This window comes from Rhinopithecus bieti, unplaced genomic scaffold (assembly GCF_001698545.2).
Source record: "Rhinopithecus bieti isolate Rb0 unplaced genomic scaffold, ASM169854v2 scaffold_81659, whole genome shotgun sequence".
Lineage (NCBI taxonomy): Eukaryota > Metazoa > Chordata > Mammalia > Primates > Cercopithecidae > Rhinopithecus > Rhinopithecus bieti.
This window is the reverse complement of record NW_016837762.1, coordinates 1,689,642-1,712,771: the sequence shown is the minus strand read 5'-3', so window position 1 is coordinate 1,712,771 and position 23,130 is coordinate 1,689,642. Positions and strand designations below refer to the sequence as shown.

At 39.8% G+C, this 23,130-nt stretch overlaps 1 protein-coding gene across 4 annotated transcripts in view; it reads left to right on the top strand.

The window, feature by feature from the left end:
* Positions 1 to 847: 847 nt before the first annotated feature.
* Positions 848 to 23,130, top strand: part of USPL1 (ubiquitin specific peptidase like 1) — a 43,397-nt gene continuing 21,114 nt past the window's right edge. The window contains exons 1-5 of one of the 4 annotated variants that reach the window (XM_017865900.1): positions 848 to 1,684; positions 4,704 to 4,870; positions 5,405 to 5,533; positions 14,328 to 14,967; positions 21,582 to 21,695. In XM_017865900.1, coding sequence (XP_017721389.1) covers positions 4,772 to 4,870; positions 5,405 to 5,533; positions 14,328 to 14,967; positions 21,582 to 21,695 — 982 coding nt within the window. In that variant the 5' untranslated portion in view covers positions 848 to 1,684; positions 4,704 to 4,771. Of the gene's footprint in view, positions 1,685 to 3,383; positions 3,404 to 4,703; positions 4,871 to 5,404; positions 5,534 to 14,327; positions 14,968 to 18,001; positions 18,233 to 21,581; positions 21,696 to 23,130 lie in introns of those variants that run through there. The other 3 variants (XM_017865901.1, XM_017865902.1, XM_017865903.1) reach the window with 3 other exon arrangements.

The window sequence follows — 23,130 nt, the reverse complement described above, 5'->3', positions numbered from 1 at the left end:
GTGATGCTGTTTTGCAGTCTTACAATTTTAGATGTATTTTAACTGAACCAATTGTTTTGTTCAATTTATGAGTTAATACTCAGCAAGTTTGTTTTTTACAAATAGTGTATTCCATTCTAAAAATGGAAGTAGCAGTGGTGAGCAAGAAAACCACCCTCTGAGTTTTGGCTATTTCAGGAGCAAGCACTCCTTTCTCCAATTTTAATCACAATTCATAAAAAAGAAAAACCTAACTAGCTAGATCTTAGACAAATACATTAATAATCTAGTAAAGCAACAGATAAAGGTAAACTAACCAGCCTATTTTTGTCTGGAGAAACCCCAACAAACTCTGCTGGATTCCTTGGCCATTTGCATTCAGAAGTACCCAAAACTAAAATCCTTTTTACTAAATAATTTATTCCACACGAGACTTGTTTCCTCCATACCACCCTACCCAAATTATCAACGTTACTCCAGAATATAATCATTTAGTTTGAGACGACTAAAAAACCCCCCACTCCAAAATACCAATTGTGGTTAGTCTGTAAAGAAATGGTCTGAAACTACAAAATGTTATCCTAGGACACATAACCAATCGACCAAAAGGACTTCTGGAATATGCTGCCCCCAAGATTTAGAATGCACAGGCAGAAATAGCATACGCGGTCACGATGTCCCTTAAGCCACATGACCTTCCTACGAAAGCAGAGGCTTAAACTTATCAAATGAGAACTCCCCCTTTCTCTGAAGTTAAAACAAGGCAGGGCAGCTGGAATTAGTGCAGCAGGGACAGAACGGCTGCTGACTAGTCAGAACGGGTCGTGGAATGCAAAGTCCCTGTGCTTTCGCTGCTCCCCTTACCGTGAGAAGATCTGGGAGGGAGGAAAGGAGGAGAAACACCCCAGAATCCTGGTAGAAAAGCCCCTGGCCTCGAAGATGGGCTCTAGGGAGACAGGGAGGGGCAGCTCCGTGTGTGATGACCCTTTGTGAACATGCACTCTGTGGCAGCTTCGGCTCCACCGAGGCTTGGGGAGAGCGGACTACGGATGCCCAGCGCGACCCAGCTGTGAAGGCCGCGCCGGCGGAGAGGCTCCATGGCACCCCCGCCAGCTTCGGGAGCCCTTCCCTCTCCCACCTCCGCGGGTCACCCCAGGGCCCAGCGGCTCCCGATCACGCTCGCGCGGACCACGGAACAGCGACGCAGAAGCCGGTCTCTTTCCTCAGCGTAATCCCTCCGCAGCAGGCCGCGCACTAGTTTTAATCACGCCCCACCCCCTGGCCGCTGGCGCCACCTCCGCCACTCGGGCGCTTTCCAGCAGCTTCCAGAAACGTCGCCTCCCCAAACGCAGCCACTCACACATGGCGGGCTCAACAACCACCGGCCCCGCCCCTCCTCGTCGCCGCAGTCGCAACTGCGTCTGCAGCCACAGGGCGGACAGCCACGCCTCTGCGGAGCGCGACCGGAAGTGCTCACGTCTTCACCTTCCCCGCCACGCATCCGTTCTTTCAGGCCCTGCGTGCAGCAGGAAGGAGGACTCTTTTGCCGCGGACTGAAGCCGGAAGCCGCCTTCCTAGTGGAGACGCGAGTGGGGGAGGAGCAGTCCGAGGGGAACGTGGGTTGAACGTTGCAACTAGGGTGGAGATCAAGCTGGAACCAGAGTTCCGATCGACCCGGTACCAAGAAGGGGAGTGCCCGCGGCAGGTAACGGAGAAGAGGGAGGGGTTTCTTTCCGCTCTCGAAATTGGGAAAAGAGACAGAGCTGGGATGACCTATGGGGTAGTCGGCGCGCTGAAAGGATGGGCTGGGCTGGGACGAGGTTCAAGTGGGAAAGATTGATGATTAAAGTATAGAGTTGGACTTACAGATCCGTTTGGGCTCAGAGAGGTGAACGCTGAAGAGAAACCAGAGTTTGTTTTCGTTTTCCAACGAGCGTTCAGTTGGGCAGGGTTAATGGACCCTGCGCCTCTTGGGGCTTCTTAGGTTGGGTGTTGAAACTTACCTCCTTTGGTGCTGTTAGTCTCTGATTCAAGATAGTTGGGTTTGGTACCAGACAGGGCTGGGTGCAGAAAGCCGACCCTGTTCCTCGGCTTCCAGGTCGGTTGTGGCCTCGCTCTTGACAGTTCACGTGCCGAGCCTACTCGCTCGGCAAGCTCAAATGGGTGGGTATAAGGCCCGCTCTTCGAACAGCTGTTTCCCTGGGTTTCTCCATTTTGCACACAGGAGTGTGAATTAAGTTTAATTGCATACTTTCTGCGATTCCCAGGGCCAGCTTGACACTTTCATTGTGCTATATAACTGGGTTCATGCTTGGCTAATAATTCACATTAAGGCTTCTGGAGTATAAGTGGCCCACAGAAGTATGAAAAGGGGATATTAGAAGAAAGATGCTGGGGGTGAAGTAGAGCTGAGGAAGATAGAACTGGAAAGCTGGGTTGTTTTCACAGTACAATGAGCTTTAGGTCATAGTACTAACTTTAGGTTATATTGGGCTGTTTTGACGGACTTTGCTGTAATCAGGCTGGAGTAAATAGAGAATTTTAAGCTAAGCATTGACAGGCTTAGACTTATCTTATGGAGGCATCATTTTGACAGTGATATGGAAGGGAAAGAGGTAGAGATTTGAGACCTTTCCACAGAACTGTCCACAGAATTTGGTGACTTACTGTGCGAAGAGGGAAATAAGGAATAGGGAACAACTCAGACTTTCTAGCCTGTGTGTTTCGAAGGATGGAGACGCCCACATTTAAGTGAAATATGGGAAGGAGGAGCAGATTGTTTTTGAAGGGAGGAAGAGCAGCTACTTAGGGTCAAATTAACTTGTAAAATCCACCCCGGGATTTTGTATGTAAGTCAAATTAAATTGTATTTGAAAGAAGACCTGGGGAGCCCACCTCTGGTATTTTTTTTTTATGTCCCCCATATGGCAAATAAACCTCTGGTAGTAAATGAATTTTCTTTTGGGGGATTCTATATATTCAGGATTTCAACCACCAACCTATCTTTTTCCCGCTGAAATGTTGGGTGACGGAATCAGGAGAGCAGATTTGGAGGCTCTTTATATTTTATAATTGAGAGAGACAAAGAGAAAACCATTTGATTTGAGAAAGTTTTCTAGGTTCCCTCAGATAGTTGGAAATTTTCATCAAAAACAGTTTATTCAAGGTCCATAGCCTACTAGTTTCCTATTTGAGAGTACCGCAGAATGATGGCACGTGTACTGCTTCTCTACGCAGAATGAAGTATAACATGAGCACCAAATAGTAGCTTTAATTTGTCAGGTGCTAAACTTTTTACATGCTTTATCTCATTTAATTCTTAGAAGAAACTAATTTTACAAGTAAGTTTCGGAACCAACATCCGCAGGTACAAAGCCTGCAAAGCAGGAACCATGGACGTTTGACTCCTACATTGTTCCCTTTTGTAAGTAGATTATAAATAGAACCAGCCAAAGGGTAATAAGTTGTCTGTGCCTGAAAAGAAAGAAAAAAGTTAGCATCAGTAGTTCTCACCAGAAGGGGTGATTTTGCCTACCGGGGGACATTTGGCAAGTCAGGAAACTTTTGGCTGTTGGATCTAGAGGGTAAAGGTCAGTGACGCTGCTAAACATCGTCAGTGCATAGGACAGCCTTCATAAACAATTATTTGGTCAAAGTTATCTGTGATGCTGCAGTTGAGAAACGCTGTCTTATGGTTATTTCTTCAGGAATAGAAAATTAAGATTCACTGATACTTTCTTTAAAAAGCACTTTTATTTTTGAAGTTATTCCTTGGCTTGAAAGGTTTGTGAAGTTTATATAGCTGAACCAGAATAGCATAATTAGCTTTTAAAGTGAATTATGAGCCATCGATTCCCAGGAGATGGCTGTCATAGAATCATGGATTCGGATTTGGGAAAGACTTATGCCTAGAATTATTTTACAACATTTCTGCTAAGTGGTAATTCTTCTCTGCCCTAAAGGTCTCCTGTATTTGATTTTCCTATAATTGTAAACCCACAATTAAAATACTCTTAATTATTTTTTGCTTACACTGAGCTCCGGTCTCTCATAATTTTTACTCTATTAAATGTAGTTCTACGCCATGGGACTAAGCTCAAAACAAGCTTGCCACATAATGTAATTTGTACTAGGATGGTGTTTATATTTTTGTTCTGATAACAAAAGAAGTTAAATGTGGTGTAAATTAGATCATTTACAAATAATAATTTGTTAGCAGCTTTTAATAAGTAGTGTTGTAGTATTTTTCCCAATTGATGAAGTATTCATGTTCTTGGTAGTTGAAAACAATAGGAATGTATGGAATAGATGGTTCATTGTTTCTTTTGTTCCTGTCAGATAGTGGCACGACGGATCTGGGGTTTTTCTCTGTATAATGCTGGCATATTTGTTTCAAAGTGTACATAGAGTCTAAGAAGTTAGGTTTTCAAATTCTGGTCAATATAGTTTGCCTTAAATAGTAGCTACCTGTACTACAGGTTTTATTTAATTTGTTCACAAATGAGTCTGCTATGAAAACTGGTCACTGCCCTCTGTGCACAAATTTGCTAGGTTTGTAAATGTAGGTATCATTTTCATTTCAAGATTATAATTTTAGAATATATTTATTCCAGGACATATAGCCCTCAAAATCTACTTAATATATATGTCTTGTAAAATAGCATGGTTCTTTTTTGTAGTAAATAGAATTTTTATTTAATTGTTTATTGACTTTTTTTTTCCAGGGTTCATTGAAAAAATCGTTAGTGATATTGACATGTCTCAAGTGACATAAATTAGCCAATGACTCGGAATGATGGATTCTCCGAAGATTGGAAATGGTTTGCCAGTGATTGGACCAGGGACTGATATAGGGATATCTTCACTCCACATGGTGGGGTATTTGGGAAAAGTTAGTGAACTTATTTTTTGCCTGAGTGCAAAGTTTTTTTTTTTTTTTTTTTTTTCTGTATTTTGAGACTTAAATTCAATTTTGATGTTACCAGTTAACTTCTAAAAAATTGTGTCTTCCACGGAAATCTTACAGTAATGGCGAAAGATTGTTTTAATGTGTTTACCTCTCTTGTGTTTTATTGATACATGAAAGTGGAAATAAAACATAGACCTTATGATTTACTGTTCTTTGAAAATATGGTACATAAATTCTGCCTGGTAGTTGATGTTACTTTTTTTCTTGCAAATAAAATTGATGCTATTCTTAACATTTAACATTTAATATTTAAAACCATAACATAATTCTTTTTGGAATAATAGCTGTATTTAAAGGCTTATATGCATTTCTTTTATTTGCCATATTGAAAATATCTTGCCAGGATACTTGCAATAGAAAATTATAATTTTTTCTGGTTACTTTTCCATCTAACTTTTAATATTTTGATATATTCTAGGAATGTCTATATTTTAATTTGCTTTATTTCTCTTTTAGAATTATGATTCAGCTAAAGTTCCATCAGATGGGTATTGCCCTGCTTGTAGAGAGAAGGGAAAGTTAAAAGCCTTAAAGACTTACCGAATTAGTTTTCAAGAATCTATCTTTTTGTGTGAGGATCTGCAGGTAAAGTATTAATCTTATATAGTATATATAAGATTTTTCTTTTTTCTTTTTTTAAAAGTTTACTCATTTTTTGTTTTGAGGCTGGATTTTAATATGTAATCTCAGTTTCTAAGTCTGTCTGGTATACAATGTTATTTTCCACCTACCTTTCCCTGGTTGCATAAAGATCTTTGTTTTTATTGCTGTTTGACTTGAGAGAGGAGAAAATACATTTCACGTTCTTTTTTTTAACCTTTTGGAGGTCCTTGTTAGCTATTAGCATATAGTAGTTACTCTTGCATCTCTTTGGTTTATCTTTGCAACTGATGGGAAAAGTTGCGAATCTCTAATGTACCTGGAAGATTATTTTGGAAATTGGTTAGTCTAAAACCAGTATATATACTCTGAACCAAATAGAGCATAGAATCTTGTAAATTCTAAAAGACCCTTTTAGAAGCTCTAAATAGCTTTTAAAATTACAGTAATTTGTACCCACTGGTACAGCTTTTATATAGCAGCTCATTAAATTCTATAATACTCCACATTTTATTGTATTTGGCAGTTTATGAGACTGTCTCATACACATTTAATTCTCAGAACTTTGCAGGATTTGTATTCCTATTTCATGAATAAGAAAATAGATGGATTTCAGAGGGTTTAGGAACATAAGATCCTGATACAGTGGCAGAGCTGTGGTTGGAATACAGACTTCTAATTTTGGATCTGTTTATTCCAGCAAAAAATTAACAGTTCATCAGAATTACCTAGAGTGCTTTTAATAAATTTCTGAGTATCAACCCCAGATGCTGATTCAGTAGAGTTGGCCCAGAATTCTGTGGTTTTGTAACATTTGAGGATGAGTCTGATCATCAGCCAGCCAGGTTTGGAAAATACTAGACTTAATCACGTGGTTGTTAATAGATACTTATGCTGGGTATAATTTGAAGTAAAGTAATCCCAGGCATGTCTACAAATATAAATTTCTTTATGCATATATTCAATAATTTTTTTATGAGTGTTACTGTTTGGCATTGTTCCAGATACAATGTTAGGATACAATAATAAAACAAAAATTTCTTGCCCTTAAGGAGGTTATGTCGTAGAGTGGGAAAGACAATAAACAAGTATGTGCTTCTGTGTCATGTGATAAAAGTGCTGTGGAGAAAAATAAGGCAGTAGGTACTGGAATGCCAAAGTAGGGGGAGTTTGCAATTTTAATTAAGTTGGTGAGGGCAATGCTTCAATGAGAAAGTGAAATTCGAGCAAAAGCCGAAAGAGGTGAAGAGCAGTGAGCTTGCTAGGCAGGGGAAGCAAGTTCCAGGGAGGCCCTGAGAGAATGGAGGCTGCCTGTGATATTCGTGCTACTGCAATGAAACCAGCAGGGCGATAGAAGGTGGATCAGAAAAATAATGGGGGAGCTGGACCAAGTAGGGTCTTATAGGCCATTGTAAGCTTTCTGGCTTTTACTATGGGTGGAACCAGGAACCATGGCAGAGATGTTGGCAGAGGAGTGACATAAGTTGACTTCAGTGTTAAAAGCATTACTGTGGCTACACTGTTGAAAATATATGTAATGGGCAAGACCTAAAGCAGGGAGATTAGTTATAGTATAATATGAATTATATTTGGTCCTTGCCTCTGGTTTCTGTCACAGAGCTAAAACTCTTGGAATTTCCCCAGTGACAAGAGTGTCCTGTTATTCATAATGAGCCTGTTTGCTAACACACTGGGGTTCATACTAATGTGGTGACTTAGGATGCAGTCGTGGATAGCCTCAGATGGGGCAAGTAGCTGGAAAGCCCACATGGTTAGAGAAATAATGAGTGAGAACTTTTAGCCCCACCCACAGGCCTCCAGGAGAGGAGTGGAGGGGCTGGAGATTAAGCTGTATAAAAATACCAAGATTTGGATTCCATGAGTGTCTGGGTTGCTGGCGGGGCCGGTGCCATGTGGGAGGTGGTATGCCTAGAGGAAGGGGGAAGCTTCATACCTCTTCTGCCCCATACCTTGTTCTACTCATTTCTTCATCTATATCCTTTAGGGTAAACCAATAAACGTAAGTGTTTGTTTGAGTTCTGTGAGCTGTCCTTGCAAACTAGTTATGCCCAAGAAGCGGGAGTGGGAACCTTTGTAGCCAGTCAGTCAGATATACTGGTGTTCTGGATGTGGGATTGGCATCTGAAGTGGAGGGAGTCGTGGAACTGAGCCCTCAACCTGTAGGATCTGACATGGTCTCTAGGTAGATAACATCAAAATGGAATTGGATTATAGGATACCCATTTGGTGTCCTCTGGAGAATTGCTTGGTGTGGGGAAAAAGCCCCCACACCTCTGGTCACAAAAGTGTGCTGGGAGGATAGAATATATGAAAATTGTCAGAATCCACATGGAGTCATTTGTGTTCCAAAAAAAAAAAAAAATTCCTGCCTGGTCAGGCAAGTGGCTGACAACTGTAATCCCAACACTTTGGGAGACTGAGGCAGGCAGGAGGATTGCTTGATCCTAGGAAATGGAGACCAGCCTATGCAACATAGTGTGGCCTTGTCTCTAAAAAAAAAATTAGCTGGGCATGGTGGTGTGCGTCTGTAGTCCCAGCTACTTGGGAGGGGGACTACAGGTGCACAGTCCCATACCCAGGAGGTCCAGGCTGCAGTGAGCTATGATTGTGCCACTGCATTCCAGCCGGGATGACAGAGTGTGAGACCCTGTCTCTATTTAAAAAAAAAAAAAAGAAAAAAGACAAATAGAGCCAGGAAAGGCTATGAAGAGAGACCTTTCATGCATAAATACCAAAATATCCCAAAAGACTGCAAAAACCACAGCCTTGCACAGACTGTCATCACTTACACAGAAGATACTTCTGCAAGAACATCTGCCCAACAACTGCCTGGTCCACCCATGGACTGGTGTCATCCTTGTTATTGATCCTTGTAGCCAAGGGTAATTATCTCAAAACAAGTATGTGATCCTCCTCATTTTCCTTTTAAAACCTTTTGTCTTCCCTTACCTCCCTGAACACAGTTTACTATGGCATGTGTATTCCCATTGGAATACTTTATTCCTGATTAAATGTCACTTTCTTTTTAAAAGCTCCTCTCTCTTTCTTTTTATTTAGATTGATAAGTAGAAAGGAAAAAAAGCTTTTTTCCCTTTGGACTAGTCAAAGGCAGTTGCAGTATTCTGGGGTAGAGGGTGGTGGCAGAGGTGTTGAGGCATGGTTGGAGTTTATTTATACTTTGAAGGTAAAGCCAACAGGATTTGCTGAAAGATTGGAATATGGGGTTGGAAAGAGGAATCAAGGATGGTTCCAAGATTTTTGGCTTAAAAAATTAGAAGAATGGAATCGCTAATTACTGAACTGGGAAGACCTGGAAGAGCGAGGTTTTGGGGAGAAGATAAGGACCGTAAGAATAGAGAAGTCCTAGTCCTCAGGAGGTAGGTTTTTGGCTGTTGAAGTTAGATGCACTACATGGATTTTTAGTTTTGTTTGTTTTTTTGTTTTGTTTTGTTTTGTTTTGAGAGACGGAGTCTTGCTCTGTCACCAGGCTGGGGTGCAGTGGCACGATCTTGGCTCACCGCAACCTCCAACTCCATGGTTCAAGAGATTCTTCTGCCTCAACCTCCTGAGTAGCTGAGATTACAGGCATGCGCGACCATGCCCAGCTAATTTTTGTATTTTTAGTAGAGATGGGGTTTCACTGTGGCCAGGATGATCTTGATCTCCTGACCTCAGGTGATCCACCTGCCTCAGCCTCCCAAAATGCTGGGGTTACAGGCGTGAACCACCATGCCTGGCCCGGACTTTTGGTTTTGGAAGCATTCTTTTTTAAGTGGTAAGGCAAAAAATATATTATCAAGAATTTTAAGTATATACTTTGGAAATATTAAAAGGAACGTGAGTAATTTATTATTTTTTTTTAATTTCTAGTCAGCAATGAGAGCCCAGTGTACTTTATGAAGTAGATTGCTTTACACCAGGGGTGAGCAAACATTTTGTATGATGCACAAGCAAGGAATGATTTTTATGTTTTTTAAATGGTTAGGAAAGTATCAAAAGAAAAAATGCCAGAAAAAATCAAAAGAAGGGCCGGGTGTGGTGGCTCACACCTGCAATCCCAGCACTTTGGGAGGCTGAGGCAGGTGGATTCTCTTGAGGTCGGGAATTTGAGACCAGCCTGGCCAACATGGTGAAACCCCGTCTCTTCTAAAAATCCAAAATGGCCAGGTGTGGTGGCATGTGCCTGTAATCCCTGCTACTTGGGAAGCTGAGGCAGGAGAATCGCTTGAAGCCAGGGGCAGAGGTTGCAGTGAGCCAAGATTTGAGCCACTGCACTCCAGCCTGGGTGACAGAGGAGACTGTCTCAAACAACAACAACAACAACAACAACAACAAAAAGGAATACCCTTTCATAATAAGTGAAAATTAAATGAAATTCATATTTCAATGTTCATAAATAAAGTTTTACCGGAACATAGCCATGCTCAATCATTTATGTATTGTTCATGGCTTCTTTTGCATACAACAGAGTTGGGTAGTTGTCACAGACTATGCGGCTCATAAAATCTATTTATCATCTAGCCTTTTATCAGTAAACTCTGCTGATCCCTGTATAAGTCCTCTGAATCAAATTATTTCCAAAGAGTTCTGTTATAAAATTTGGAGTTTACTGTGCTATAAATTGCAAAGAACCATTTGGAAAACCCCTTTTAATCAGGTCTTTACATTAAAATGTTCCTTGATTTGTGAAAAACACTAATATTCAAGACTGGTCCAAAATTATACCAAATTGAAACTCTCAAGTGTTTTTAAACAGTAGGAAGTTTTAACTTCTTTTTTTTTTTTTCGTGGAGTAGTCTATTCATTCAGCGTTACTTGGAACATTTTATTAGTCTTTTTAAAAAACCCATGAAATTTATAATAAAGGTTTTTTAATCATTAAGGTTAAGTAATCAAAGAAAACTTTTTTGTTTCATACATTTGTATAAATGAATACATTATTATTATAATTTGTCTTGCCTACCTGTGATAATGTGCTTATATAACGAAGACAGACATGATATGTTTTCCTTTCTTCTATTTCACAAGAATAAGTACAGGAATTTGCTTAAGCTACTCCAAAACTCAGTGAAAGAGACAGGATTAGGTATTTTTCAGCATTGGATTTTAAATGATACTAGATGGTTGTGCTGGGCTAAAATACTAATGCTTTGTGTATATTTTTATGACTTTTTTGAAGACAGCTTAAAAGTTTTATTCTAGTTATAAAAATGATACTGTTCACTGTAAATAGAAACAAGTCAGGTATAAAGAAATATAAATCTTTAGAACATGTGGAAAGAGGCAACAAAATTTTATAAAAGAAAAAATAAAGATAAAATCTGAAATCATTAATTTATAAGGGAAAATCAGGGCAAGGACAAATTATATTCCAGATTGGCCTATGGTGGGAGCACAGATTATATAAAGAAAAGTCAGTGAAGACACTTGCAAAGAGTGTGGGTGGAAATCACTAAGTTTTGCAGTTCTGGGGCCTCTTATGGTTTATTACTGTTTTGTTCTTTTTTTTTTTTTTTAAATATACATTCCTTTGGAACCAAAGGTTTATTACTGTTTTGAATAAAGTAGAGGTGTAAGTAGGATGCATATACCATGATCTTGACTGCTTGAGATTCACAAAGCGTTTTCAGCTCAGGATTTTTTTTCTCTTAAAAAAATTTGTTTTGATTTTTAAATTGTAAAAAAATTTATCATCTTAACCATTTTTAAGTATAGAGTTCAGGAGTATTAGGTATATTCACTTGTGCAGCAGATCTCTGGAACTTTTTTTCATCCTGCAAAACTGAAACTCTGTACCCATTAAACAACTACTTCCCATTTTCCTCTCCCCCAGCTTCTGGCAACCATTCTAGTGTCTGTTTCTTTTTTTTCTTTTGAGACGGAGTCTCGAGTCTTGCTCTGTCGCCCAGGCTGGAGTGCAGTGGTGCGATCTCGGCTCACTGCGACCTCTGCCTGCGGGTTCAAGCAGTTCTCCTCCCTAAGCCTCCTGAGTAGCTGGGACTACAGGGGCATGCCACCATGCCTGGCTAATTTTTTTTTTTTTTTTTTTTGTATTTTTAGTAGAGACAGGGTTTCACCATGTTGGCCAGCTGGTCTCGAACTCCTGACCTCAGGTGTTCTTGCCTCAGCCTCCCAAAGTGCTGGGATTACAGGCTTGAGCCACTGCACCCGGCCTCTAGTTTCTTGTTTCTGTGAATCTGACTCAGTACCTCATATAAATGGAATCATGCAGTATTTGCCTTTTTTTGTGACTGGCTTATTTCGCTTGACATAATGTCCTCAAGATTCATCCATGTTGTAGCATGTGATAGGAGTTCCTTACTTTTTGTTTTTTTTTTTTTTAAGGCTTAATCTCCAGTGTATTTCTGTTTGTTTATTATACTTTAAGTTCCGGGATACATGTGCAGAACATGCAGGTTTGTTACATAGGTATACACGTGCCATGGTGGTTTGCTGCACCCCTCAGCCTGTCATCTACATTAGGTATTTCTCCTAATGCTGTCCCTCCCCTACCCCGCTACCTCCCTACCCCAAGATAGGCGCCGGTGTGTGATGTTCCCCTCTCTGTATCCATGTGTTCTCATTGTTCAGCTCCCACTTATGAGTGAGAACATGCGGTGTTTGGTTTTCTGTTCCTGTGTTAGTTTGCTGAGAATGATGGTTTCCAGCTTTGTCCATGTCCCTGCAAAGGACAGGAGGAGTTCCTTATTTTTAAGGTTGAATAATATTCCACCGTACGTGTATGCCACATTTTCTTTATCCATTCACTTATCTGCAGATGTTTGAGTTGCTTTCACTTTTTGGGTAGTGGGAGTAATGCTGCAATGAATGTGGGTGTGCAGGTATCTCTTCGAGATTCTGCTTTAGAGGTTTTTTTGTATATGTACCTTTTTATGATGCTTTGAATACATATATGCTATTTTTAAAGGATTCTCAGTTTTCTGACATATGATAGGACTTAGGAAGTAATCTCAAAGCATAATGTTGACAGGTTGTTAGTTGATGGTGACTGCAGCTAGTTGGAAGGTCAGAAGAATCTAGAACTTGTCCATTTATACTAAAGAATTTCATAGTAAGTGCAGTATTATGAGAGTAATGTTCAATTGGTAGCAGATGCTATCTGAGCGGATTTAGTGCATTTCAGTTACCTGTTGGTGTGAAACAAATCACCTTGCAACTTAGTTGCTCAAAAATTTTAATGGTGGCTGGGCATGGTAGCTCATATCTGGAACTCCAGCACTTTGGGAGGCCAAGGCATGCAGATTGCTTGAACTCAGGAGTTTGAGAGCAGCCTGGGCCATGTAGTGAAGCCTTGTCTCTACAGAAAATACCTTGGCAGGTGCCTGTAGTACCAGCTACTTCGGAGGCTGAGGTTGTAGGTTCTCTTGAGCCCAGGAGCCAGAGGTTGCAGTGAGCTGGGATCGTGCCACTATACTCCAGCCTGGATGACAGAGCCAGACCCTGCCTCAAAAAAAAATTTTAGTGGCTTCATTTATTATTTCACATGATTATGTGAGTTGACTAAGGAATTCTTTCACATCATACCATGTCAGCTGGGACAGCTGAAATGTCCACATGGCTGGCAGTTGGTACTAGCTGGCAGTTGAGCTCAAGTAGTCAGCCAGGGGTCTCACTTATTTTCCATGAGGTTCTCTCCATGAGGCCAACTGGGCTTTTCACAGTGTGGTAACTGGGACTAAGAAGGAGTGTTCCAGAAGAAGGGCTTGTCCTCTTGAGCCAGTGCTTATCAGGCCTCTATGTATATCATGTGTGCTAATGTTCCATCAAAGCTAGTCACATGGCCAAGCCAACTCTGTACAGTGCAGGGACTGGCTGCAGGAGGGCATGAATTACCAGGAGGTGTAGTTCTCTAGTTCTTAGGAGGGCCATCAAGATAGTAGTCTACCATACTTGTGTAAAATGAGGCATTAATTTAATATTATTATTACTATTTTAGAGACAGGGTCTTGCTCTATTGCTCAGGCTGGGGCAATAGAGTGGGGTAATCATAGCTAATTGCAGCCTCCAACTCCTGGGCTTAAGCAGTCCTCCCACCTCAGCCTCCCAAGTAGCTGGGAATACAGGAGTGTACTGCCATGCCCACCTGAAAAATAAGGCATATTTTAAAAGCAGATCTTTTATTGAAAATATTCTGGTAGTTTTTAAACTTAGGAAAGATCCGTTGATTGTTTTAGTGATGTGTTTACATTTTTGTTATTTGACTGAAATTGTATTAATGCACAGTAAGATTTGATGAAGTCATTAAAATTCAGCCAGTTGGACTCTAAACCCAATAAAGATGTAAAACAGCAGTGCTCTGAGATGCATATTCAGTTTCAAAATATAGGAAACATAGAAATTACTCCATGCACTTTTAATTTGAAAATACTTTTAAAATGTGTAGTGTAATGTAGTGTCTGTCCCAAAAGAGTAACATTCATTGTAGAGTGTTTCTTTACATTGTTGAAAATTTTAAATTCACTTAACATTGATTTTATTAAAGCAAAATATGTTTTCCTTATTAGCTTACCCTTGTGTAACTCAGATTAAACCCTTGATTGTTCAAATGAAACTGAAAATTCTTTTGGAGGCCAAATTTTGATTAAGTAGTTTGTCTCTAATTTTTTCAAATTTATGTGTATAAATATAACCTGTCATCAAATTAATGCTAAAATTCTATACATGTTTTCATGATATGAAAACTATAAAACGAAGTTATTTGAATTTTGTCATTTTATCATTTTATTTTATTTTCCAGTGCATCTATCCTTTGGGCTCTAAATCACTTAATAACCTAATTTCTCCTGATTCAGAAGAATGTCACACTCCACATAAGCCTCAGAAAAGGAAAAGTTTGGAAAGCAGCTATAAAGATTCATTTCTTTTAGCAAATTCCAAAAAGACTAGAAATCATATTGTTATTGATGGTGAACAAATTTTGAACAGCAAGCATAATGGAGAAGTATATGATGAAAGCTCATCAAACTTACCTGATAGTAGTGGTCAACAGAATCCAATTAGGACAGCTGATTCCTTGGAGCGAAATGAGATTTTGGAAGCTGATACTGTTGACATGGCTACTACAAAAGATCCTGCTACAGTTGATGTCTCTGGAACTGACGGACCTTCCCCTCAAAATGAAGGATGTACATCTAAACCGGAAATGCCATTGGAGAGCAAATGTACATCATTTCCCCAGACTTTATGTGTCCAGTGGAAAAATGCTCATGCTCTCTGTTGGTTAGACTGTATCCTGTCAGCTTTGGTGCACTTGGAAGAGTTAAAGAACACCGTGACTGGACTGTGCTCAAAGGAGGAATCTATATTCTGGCGGTTGTTTACAAAATATAATCAAGCAAATACACTTCTGTATACCAATCAGTTGAGTGGCGTTAAAGGTTGGTACTAATATTTTTATTTACTTATTTATTTATTTGGAGGCAGGGTCTTACTCTGGCACCCAGGCTGGAGTGCAGTGGTGTGATCACGTCTCCTTGCAGCCTTGACTTCCCCTGCTCAAATGAGCCTCCCACCTCAGCCTCCCAAGTAGCTGGAACTACATTCGTGCACCACCATACCCAGCTAAGATAGTGAGATGGGGGCCTCACTATCTTGCCCGGGCTGGACTCGATTTCCTGGGCTCAAGCACCCTTCCTGCCTTGGCCTCCCAAAGTACTGGGATTACAGGCATGAGCCACCATTCCAGCCTATTTGTCTTTACTCCTTAAAAACATTAATGTTGAGTTTTGTCTCCCAGCATGTGGGAAAGATACCGTCCATTGCTTCTGTTTTCTGGAGGCCTGGGAGCAAGCAGCCCAGGAACAGTATCACGAAGCTTGAGATAATACCAGTTACATTATCCTGACAGCCCTAAAGTCAGTCTTTTTTTTTTTTTAAGTTCTGGGGTACATGTGCAGAATGTGCAGTTTTGTCACATAGGTATGCATGTGCCATGGTGGTTTGTTGCACCTATCAACCTGTCACCTACATTAGGTGTTTCTCCTAATGCTATCTCTCCCCAACCCCTCCACTCCCCAGCAGGCCCCAGTGTGTGATGTTCCCCTCCCTGTGTCCATATGTTCTCATTGTTCAGCTCCCACTTATAAGTAAGAATATGTGGTGTTTGGTTTTCTGTTCTTGTGTTAGTTTGCTGAGAATGATGGCTTCCAGCTTTGTCCATGTCCCTGCAAAGGACATGAACTCATCCTTTTTTATGGCTGCATAGTATTCTGTGGTGTATATGTGCCATAGTTTCTTTATCCAGTCTATCATTGATAGTCATTTGGGTTGGTTCCAAATCTTCGCTATTGTGATTTTTTTTTTTTTTTTTTTGAGATGGAGTCTCACTGTTCCTTAGGCTGAAGTGCAATGGCATAATCTCAGCTCACTGCAACCTCCGCCTCCCAGGTTCAAGCAATTCTCTTGCCTCAACCTCAGGAGTAGCTGAGACTACAGGTGCCTGCCACCAGGCCCGGCTAATTTTTGTATTTTTAGTAGAGACAGGGTTTCACTATGTTGGTCAGGCTGGTCTTGAACTCCTGACCTCATGATCTGCCTGCCTTGGCCTCCCAAAGTGCTGAGATTATAGGCGTGAGCCACCACACCCGGCCTGGGCAGTCTTTTTCAAAACTGTGAGACTGTGCTTCTATCTTACTTAGCCTGTCAGGATAATAGTGGTTAGTTTTAAGTGTACTGAAAAGCAGAATGAAGAAGTGAATAAAAATCACCCATAATCACACAACCTCCTAAGATCTCTTGTCACCCTAAGGGATATGTTTTTCATTTTATTCTCTGTAAAATAGGATACTTATGAACCCACCTCCCAACGTATGAAGAATTAAGACACTCCCAATAACTTATATTTACTTATGTGTTCCTCTCATCCCATTCTCTACCTCCCCCCATAAGTAATCATCATCTGAGTGTGTTTTATCATTCCATCTTTTCTCAGTTTTTCTTACATGTATATATCTAAACAGTATACAGTAGTCTCCGCTTATCACAGTTGTACTTTTCTTGGTTTCATGTAACCCAAGGTCTGAAAGTAGATGAGTATAGTACAGTAATATATTTTGAGAGAGAGAGACACCACATTCATGTAACTTTCATTACAGCGTATTGTTATAATTGTTCTATTTTATTATTAGTTGTTGTTAATCTTACTATGCCTAATTATAAAACTTGATCATAGGTATGTAGTTATAGGAAAAAGCATAATATGTGAAGGGTTTAGTTACTATTCAAGGTTTTAGGCATCCACTGGGGTCTTGGAAGGTATTCCTCTCAGATAATGGGGGACAGATAGTACTGAACCCTGTATATATAGCATTTTTCCCTATACCTACATAATTATGATCAAGTTTAATTAAGAATAAATTAAATGTGGGCCAGGTGCAGTGGCTCACACCTGTAATCCCAGCACTTTAGGAAGCTGAAGCGGGCAGATCTCCTGAGGTCAAGAGTTCAAGACCAGCCTGGCCAACATGGTGAAACCCCATCTCTACTAAAAATATATAAAAATTGACTAGGCGTGGTGGCACACGCCTGTAGTCCAGCTACTCTGGGAGGCTGAGGCAGGAGAATTGCTTGAACCCAGGAGGCAGAGGTTGAACAATCAGTTGAACCTGGGATCACAACACTGCACTCCAGCCTGCCTGGGTGATAGAGTGAGACTCTGTCTCAAAAAAAAAAGTAAAGTAAATGTGGCTCAACATGTTGCTGTCAATTGGCAACACTTGTTTCTTTTTTTCTTTTTTTTTTCTTTTTTGAGACGGCAGCTCTCGCTTCTTCCCGGCCCAGGCTGGGAGGGTGCAGGCTGGGCCAGATCTCAGCTCACTGCAAACTCCGGCCTCCCGGGCGTTCACGGCCATTCTCCTGCCCCTCAGGCCCTCGGAGTAGCTGGGATCCTACAGCGCCCCGCCCACCCTCGCCCTCGGCCTAGTTTTTTGTATTTTTTTTTTTTCTAGTAGCAGACGGGTTTCACCGTAGTTAGCCAGGTTCATGGTCCTCGATCTCCTCTGACTCGTGACACTCGCCCGCCCTCGCGCCTCCAAAGTGCTGGGATTACAGGCTTGAGCCACCGCGCCCGGCCTGGAACACTTGTTTCTTATTGTGTCTTCCACCCACAAATTGAATGCTTTTTCCATCTTAACACTTATCAGGCACTGTGGCCATAAGTTTAGCAGTTGAGATGCAACAGCAAAATTAGCACCAATTTCTTTTTCCTTCTTCACAGTTTCAAGGATAAGAGATTTGTTCTTAGATCTCAGCAACCTCAGCATATGATTTTTTTCTTAAGTTGAGAACTTTGACCTTTTCACTTAAAAGAAGCATTTTACAGCTTCTCTTTGGCGTATCTGAATTGCCAGCATCACTATGCTTGTGCTTTGGGGCCATTATTAAGTCAAATAAGGGTTCCTTGAACATGAGCACTGCAACACCATGGCAATAGATCGCATCACCCAGATGGCTACTAAGTGAACCACAGGCAGGAAGTGTAGACAGCTTGGATACACTGGACGAAGGGAAGATTCACGTTGCCAATGGAAGACAGCAGGACAGCAAGATAGTTCATGATGCTACTCAGAATGGCTTGAAATTTAAAGCTTATAAATTGTTTCTGGAATTTTCCATTTAATATTTTCAGACCATGGTTGACTTCAGGTAACTGAAATCATAGGAAGCAAAACCACGGATGAAGAGGGGCCGCTTTGTATTGCCTAATTTAGTTTGTTTTGAACTTTAAACAAGGGGGTTGTACAGTAGGTCTTCTGGGACCTTTTTTTCTTGTAAAAATTTATAGGACTGCTTGTAGTTGTGGCTCATTGATTTTTCATTACTATATAATACTTCCATTTTGTAAATATAACAGTATATTCATCTACCTGTCAGTGGACAGTTGGTTTTTTTTTTTTTTTTTTTTTTGCCATTATAAATGCTGCTGCTGTGACCATTTGGGGGCAAGTCTCCTGAGGCACAGTGTAAGAGTTTCCCTTCTGTATACCAGAGGAATGGAAAATTACAGATTCTCGTGTCCAAATTTACAAGATAATGACAGTAGTTTTCCAAAGTGGTTGTACCAATCAGTTCTCCCATTAACAGTGTATATAAGAGCTCTTCCTGATCCATATATTCTCCTTGGTTTATTTTCACACTTGAGATTTTTGCTCTTTGAGTGATATAAAATCGTCTGTGACCTTGATTTGCCGTTTCCACATTTTGAAAAGGTTGTTGGCTCTCTGTGTATATATTGCTCATATTTGTTCCCTCTTCTGTGAAATGCCTTTTGTATCTTATCCCTGTTTGTTCTATTGATTGTCACGTTTTAATTGATCTGTATGAGTTTGTTCTTGTATCATTGTTGCTAGAGTTACGTCAGATGTTTTGCTGAATCTGGTCCCAATTTGCAGCTTGTGTTTTTACTTTTTCAAAGCTATCTTGATTTATAGGGAAGTCTTTGTTTTTCCATTTGGAGCTAGTAATGTTTATGGCTTTTTAAAGAAATTATTGCTATTCCCAAGGTCAGAAAATCATTCACCTATATTTTCACTGAAAAGTTATAAAGTTTTGCTTTTGACATTGAAATTCCTCTTTCAGTTGGAATTCATATTGATGTGTGGTATGAGGTAAGGATCCATTTTTTTTCCATTTGCATAGCCAGTTTTTGTAGCTCCACTTTTTCTCACGTGATCTGCCATGCCACCTCTAGCATGTATCAACATTTCATGTATGTGTGCAGCTGTTCCTTAACTCTCAATTTTATCCTCTTGGTTACTTTGTCTAACCCAGCACTCATACTTTTAAAATTATTACGGCTACCTTGTAGGGCAAGAATCCTTACTTTCATTCAACTTCTTGAAGTGTCTTGATAACATATTTTTTCTGATCTTACTTGGCCATATATATTTTGGGGACAGATGTGACATCATACCAAGCTTTCTTTGCTTGACATTGTAGGTATTTTCTTACTCATTAATGTGCTAAAACTTTTGAGTTGGTCTTACAATCTTTTATATGGATCTTATACATTGTTTCCCTGTTACTAACCATTCAGGCTGTTACTAGTTTTTGCTGTTATAAATTAACACCAGGACAAATATCCATATATCTTTCAAATTCATTACTGACTAGTATCCTAGGAGAGATATTAAAATATGAATATTAAAGGTCTTGCTAAATAGTTTTCCAGAATGGTTGTACCGATATATAATTACATTTTCATTATGTAGAAAAAAATACCTCAGTGCTTTCTAACCACCTTTGGTTAGAACATTCAAGACGTTATGGTTTTGGTAAGAAATACTTTGTTTCAATGTAGGTTTTCTTTGAACCTTTTTGTATGTGTCAGTCATTTACAGTTTTTTGCAGTTTTTAAAATTCAGTTTCTCACAAGCATTTTTGCCTTGACTTTTCTTCTGTTTCTGCTTTCTCTAATTACAGGAACCCCAGTGTTAAGTAGGTGACAGTTCAGTTGTTTGTTCCAGAAGAGCAGCAGTTCAATATTGGAATTAACTTTCATTTTATGTTTTTAATCTGTTACTAATTTTTTACAGAATAAATTTAGTTTTTATAATCTGGTTGTTTATATGTTTGAGCTGCATTACTTTGCAATGTAAGTGTTTTTTGGCGTGGTCAAATAACAAAAATTCTGGTTAATGCTTATTTCATATTACAGGAGAATCCAGATATTTTCATTAGGAAACATATAAGCAGAGTGTGATCAGGCTGTATGAATTATTTATAAGAGATGTGAATGAAAAGATCTATTTGTAGCTTAAGAGTAAGTAGAGTCAGATGCATGTGGAGTCTTTTATTCAAAATAATTTTCTTACTAATCTTGGATAGTTTCTTGTCACAGTAATTCCATTTTGAAGATAATAAATATTACCATAAAGAAGTGATCCAAAACATAGATACGTGCCCAAAGGTATTTATCACGATAGTATTTATAACAGTGAAGAAAGAAATAACTGAAATGTTTGGCAATAGGAGAATGATTAGTAAAGCAGCGTTTTGGCTGAGTGTAGTGGCGTGCGCCTGTAACGCCCAGCTACTCCGAAGGTTGAGGCTGCAAGGTTGCTTGAGCCCAGGAGTTCATGATCAGCCCAGGCAACATAGCAAGACCCTGTCTACAAACACACACACACACACACACACACACAAGTGCTATGTTTCAGTCACTGTATAATAAGTAGCCATTTTTTTGTTGTTGTTGTTCTGTTTTTTTGTTTTTGTTTTGAGTGTCTCACTTGCCCAGGCTGGAGCGCAGTAGTAAGATCACGGCTCACTGCACCCTGTAGAACCCTAACCCTCCTGGGCTCAAGCGATCCTCCTACCTCAGCCTCCTGAGTAGCTGGGACTACAGGTGTGTACCACCATACCCAGCTTTCTTTTTAAGAGATAGGGGTGTCACTCTGTTGCCCAGGCTGGTCAGAGTTTTTAATGAAGCAAATTTGTGTAGACAAAGCAGGATGTGGAACCAAATAAACACTATGTTGCCACTGAAGACCCCTTCAGACCCCTCAAAAATGACATAGAAGGGAACTATACGAGGTATTAGTTTGGGAAATAATTGTAACTTTATTAAGACTCCTTATAAAGTTACCTGTTCCCATGACCTGGCTAAGTTCAATAAAAGTTACGCAGAGTGGAATAAATGAATAAATCATTTGTAGTATAAGTAATTGCACATAAGGAGGTAACTTCTTTAGCTGTTTTAGATATAGACATAGTATCTGAAAGGTTATTTTGCTAGACATGTGATTATATGGGTGAGAAAGGCTTTCCCTGAGATCTTACCCATTCAGTAAGTACTAATGATATTGTGCTGATAACACACATTAAGGGAATATATGGTATACCACAGAGAAAGAATTAAGGAAATTTGGTGTTTTGCTTTTTGTCTCTGTTTGCAGAACTTACTGACTTAGCTTTCATTCTTGGGAATGTCTCAGTTTTCTGTGGCAAGATATACATCGATGAGGAATTGATAATGTTCTTTGTATTTTCTTAGATGGAGATTGTAAAAAACTTACCTCAGAAATATTTGCAGAGATAGAGACCTGTCTGAATGAAGTTAGAGATGAAATTTTTATTAGCCTTCAACCCCAGCTTAGATGCACATTAGGTAAGTAATTGGTATAGCTTGCTTGTATTATACTCATCTACCATGTAGAAATATGTACATCATAAGGAAGTATAACACTGCTTGATTACCTTGGATGATCATCTTCTTGGGAGAGAGAATCTGAGTGGTCTGACTTAGGAATCTACCACTGGGTAGGTTATTGTAGGGCAGAGCCATTCTATATAAATATGCAGGCTGGTGTTCCACCTCTTGAGAGTGGGTGCTGTTCTCAGAACCAGGAGAATTTTAGGGGGCATATCATTAGTTGCTTCTCTAGTACGTTTCCTAGCAGACAGATCTAGCATTTTTAACCTCAATTGTGCATTAAAAGCACCGAGGGAATTTAAAAGTAAATGCCAGTGCTAGGGGCATTTGAATTAGAATCTCAGGGATGGGGCTCAGGAAATCAGTAATTTTTAGAAACCCCACATGATTGTTACATGTACACAGGGTTTAGAATCTCATCTAAACCAACCATAGTAATTCTTTTTCCCTACCAGTGATTGCTGTAGGAATGGACATGTGGTACAGTTTTGGCCAGTGGATATTAAGAGAAATATGCTGATGGCATTTTGAGAAAGCTTCCTCACCTTTAGAAAGGGCACAAGGATGGGACCTCTTTGTTCTCTGTGACTTTGTTTTTGGCCTGTGGGAGTGGTGTGCAGCAAGTGAGTTAGAGTGTCTGACCAAACCTTTCTAAATTTTTTTTAGTATTACAAAAAGGAGCTGTGGGTTTTTTTGTTTGTTTTGTTTTGAAAGGGCTTTTGTTTTATTTTCCTTTTATTCTTGTATTAACTCTTCTATTAATGTTAGAGTAGCAGAATACGATACTTGCTCTTAGTAATTACCCATATTATGTAAAATATCAGTGCCTTCTAGTTTTTCTCTCAATGAGTGACATTTAACTTATATTAAAAAATTATTTTTATATTTTATAATAAAATCACTTGTTGCAACTGATTTGTCTAGCATGTACAAAAGACACCATGCTTCCAGATCATTATAAAATATGATCTTTTGTAATATATTGACAATATATTTATAACATATTTATATACTTATACAGCCAGGCACGGTGGCTCACACCTGTAATCCCAGCACTTTGGGAGGCCGAGGCAGGCAGATCACCAAGTCAAGAGATCGAGACCATCCTGGCCAACATGGTGAAACCCGGTATCTACTAAAAATACAAAAATTAGCTGGGTGTGGTGGCACGTGCCTATAGTCCCAGCTACCCAGGAGACTGAGGCAGGAGAATCGCTTGAACCTGGGAGACAGGTTTCAGTGAGCCGAGATCGCGCCACTGCACTGCAGCCTGGGGACAGAGTGAGACTCTGTCTCCAAAAAAAAAAAATATATATATATGTGTGTGTGTATATATATAAATATATATATATATATATATTTTTTTTTATAATATATCTGGAAGCATGGC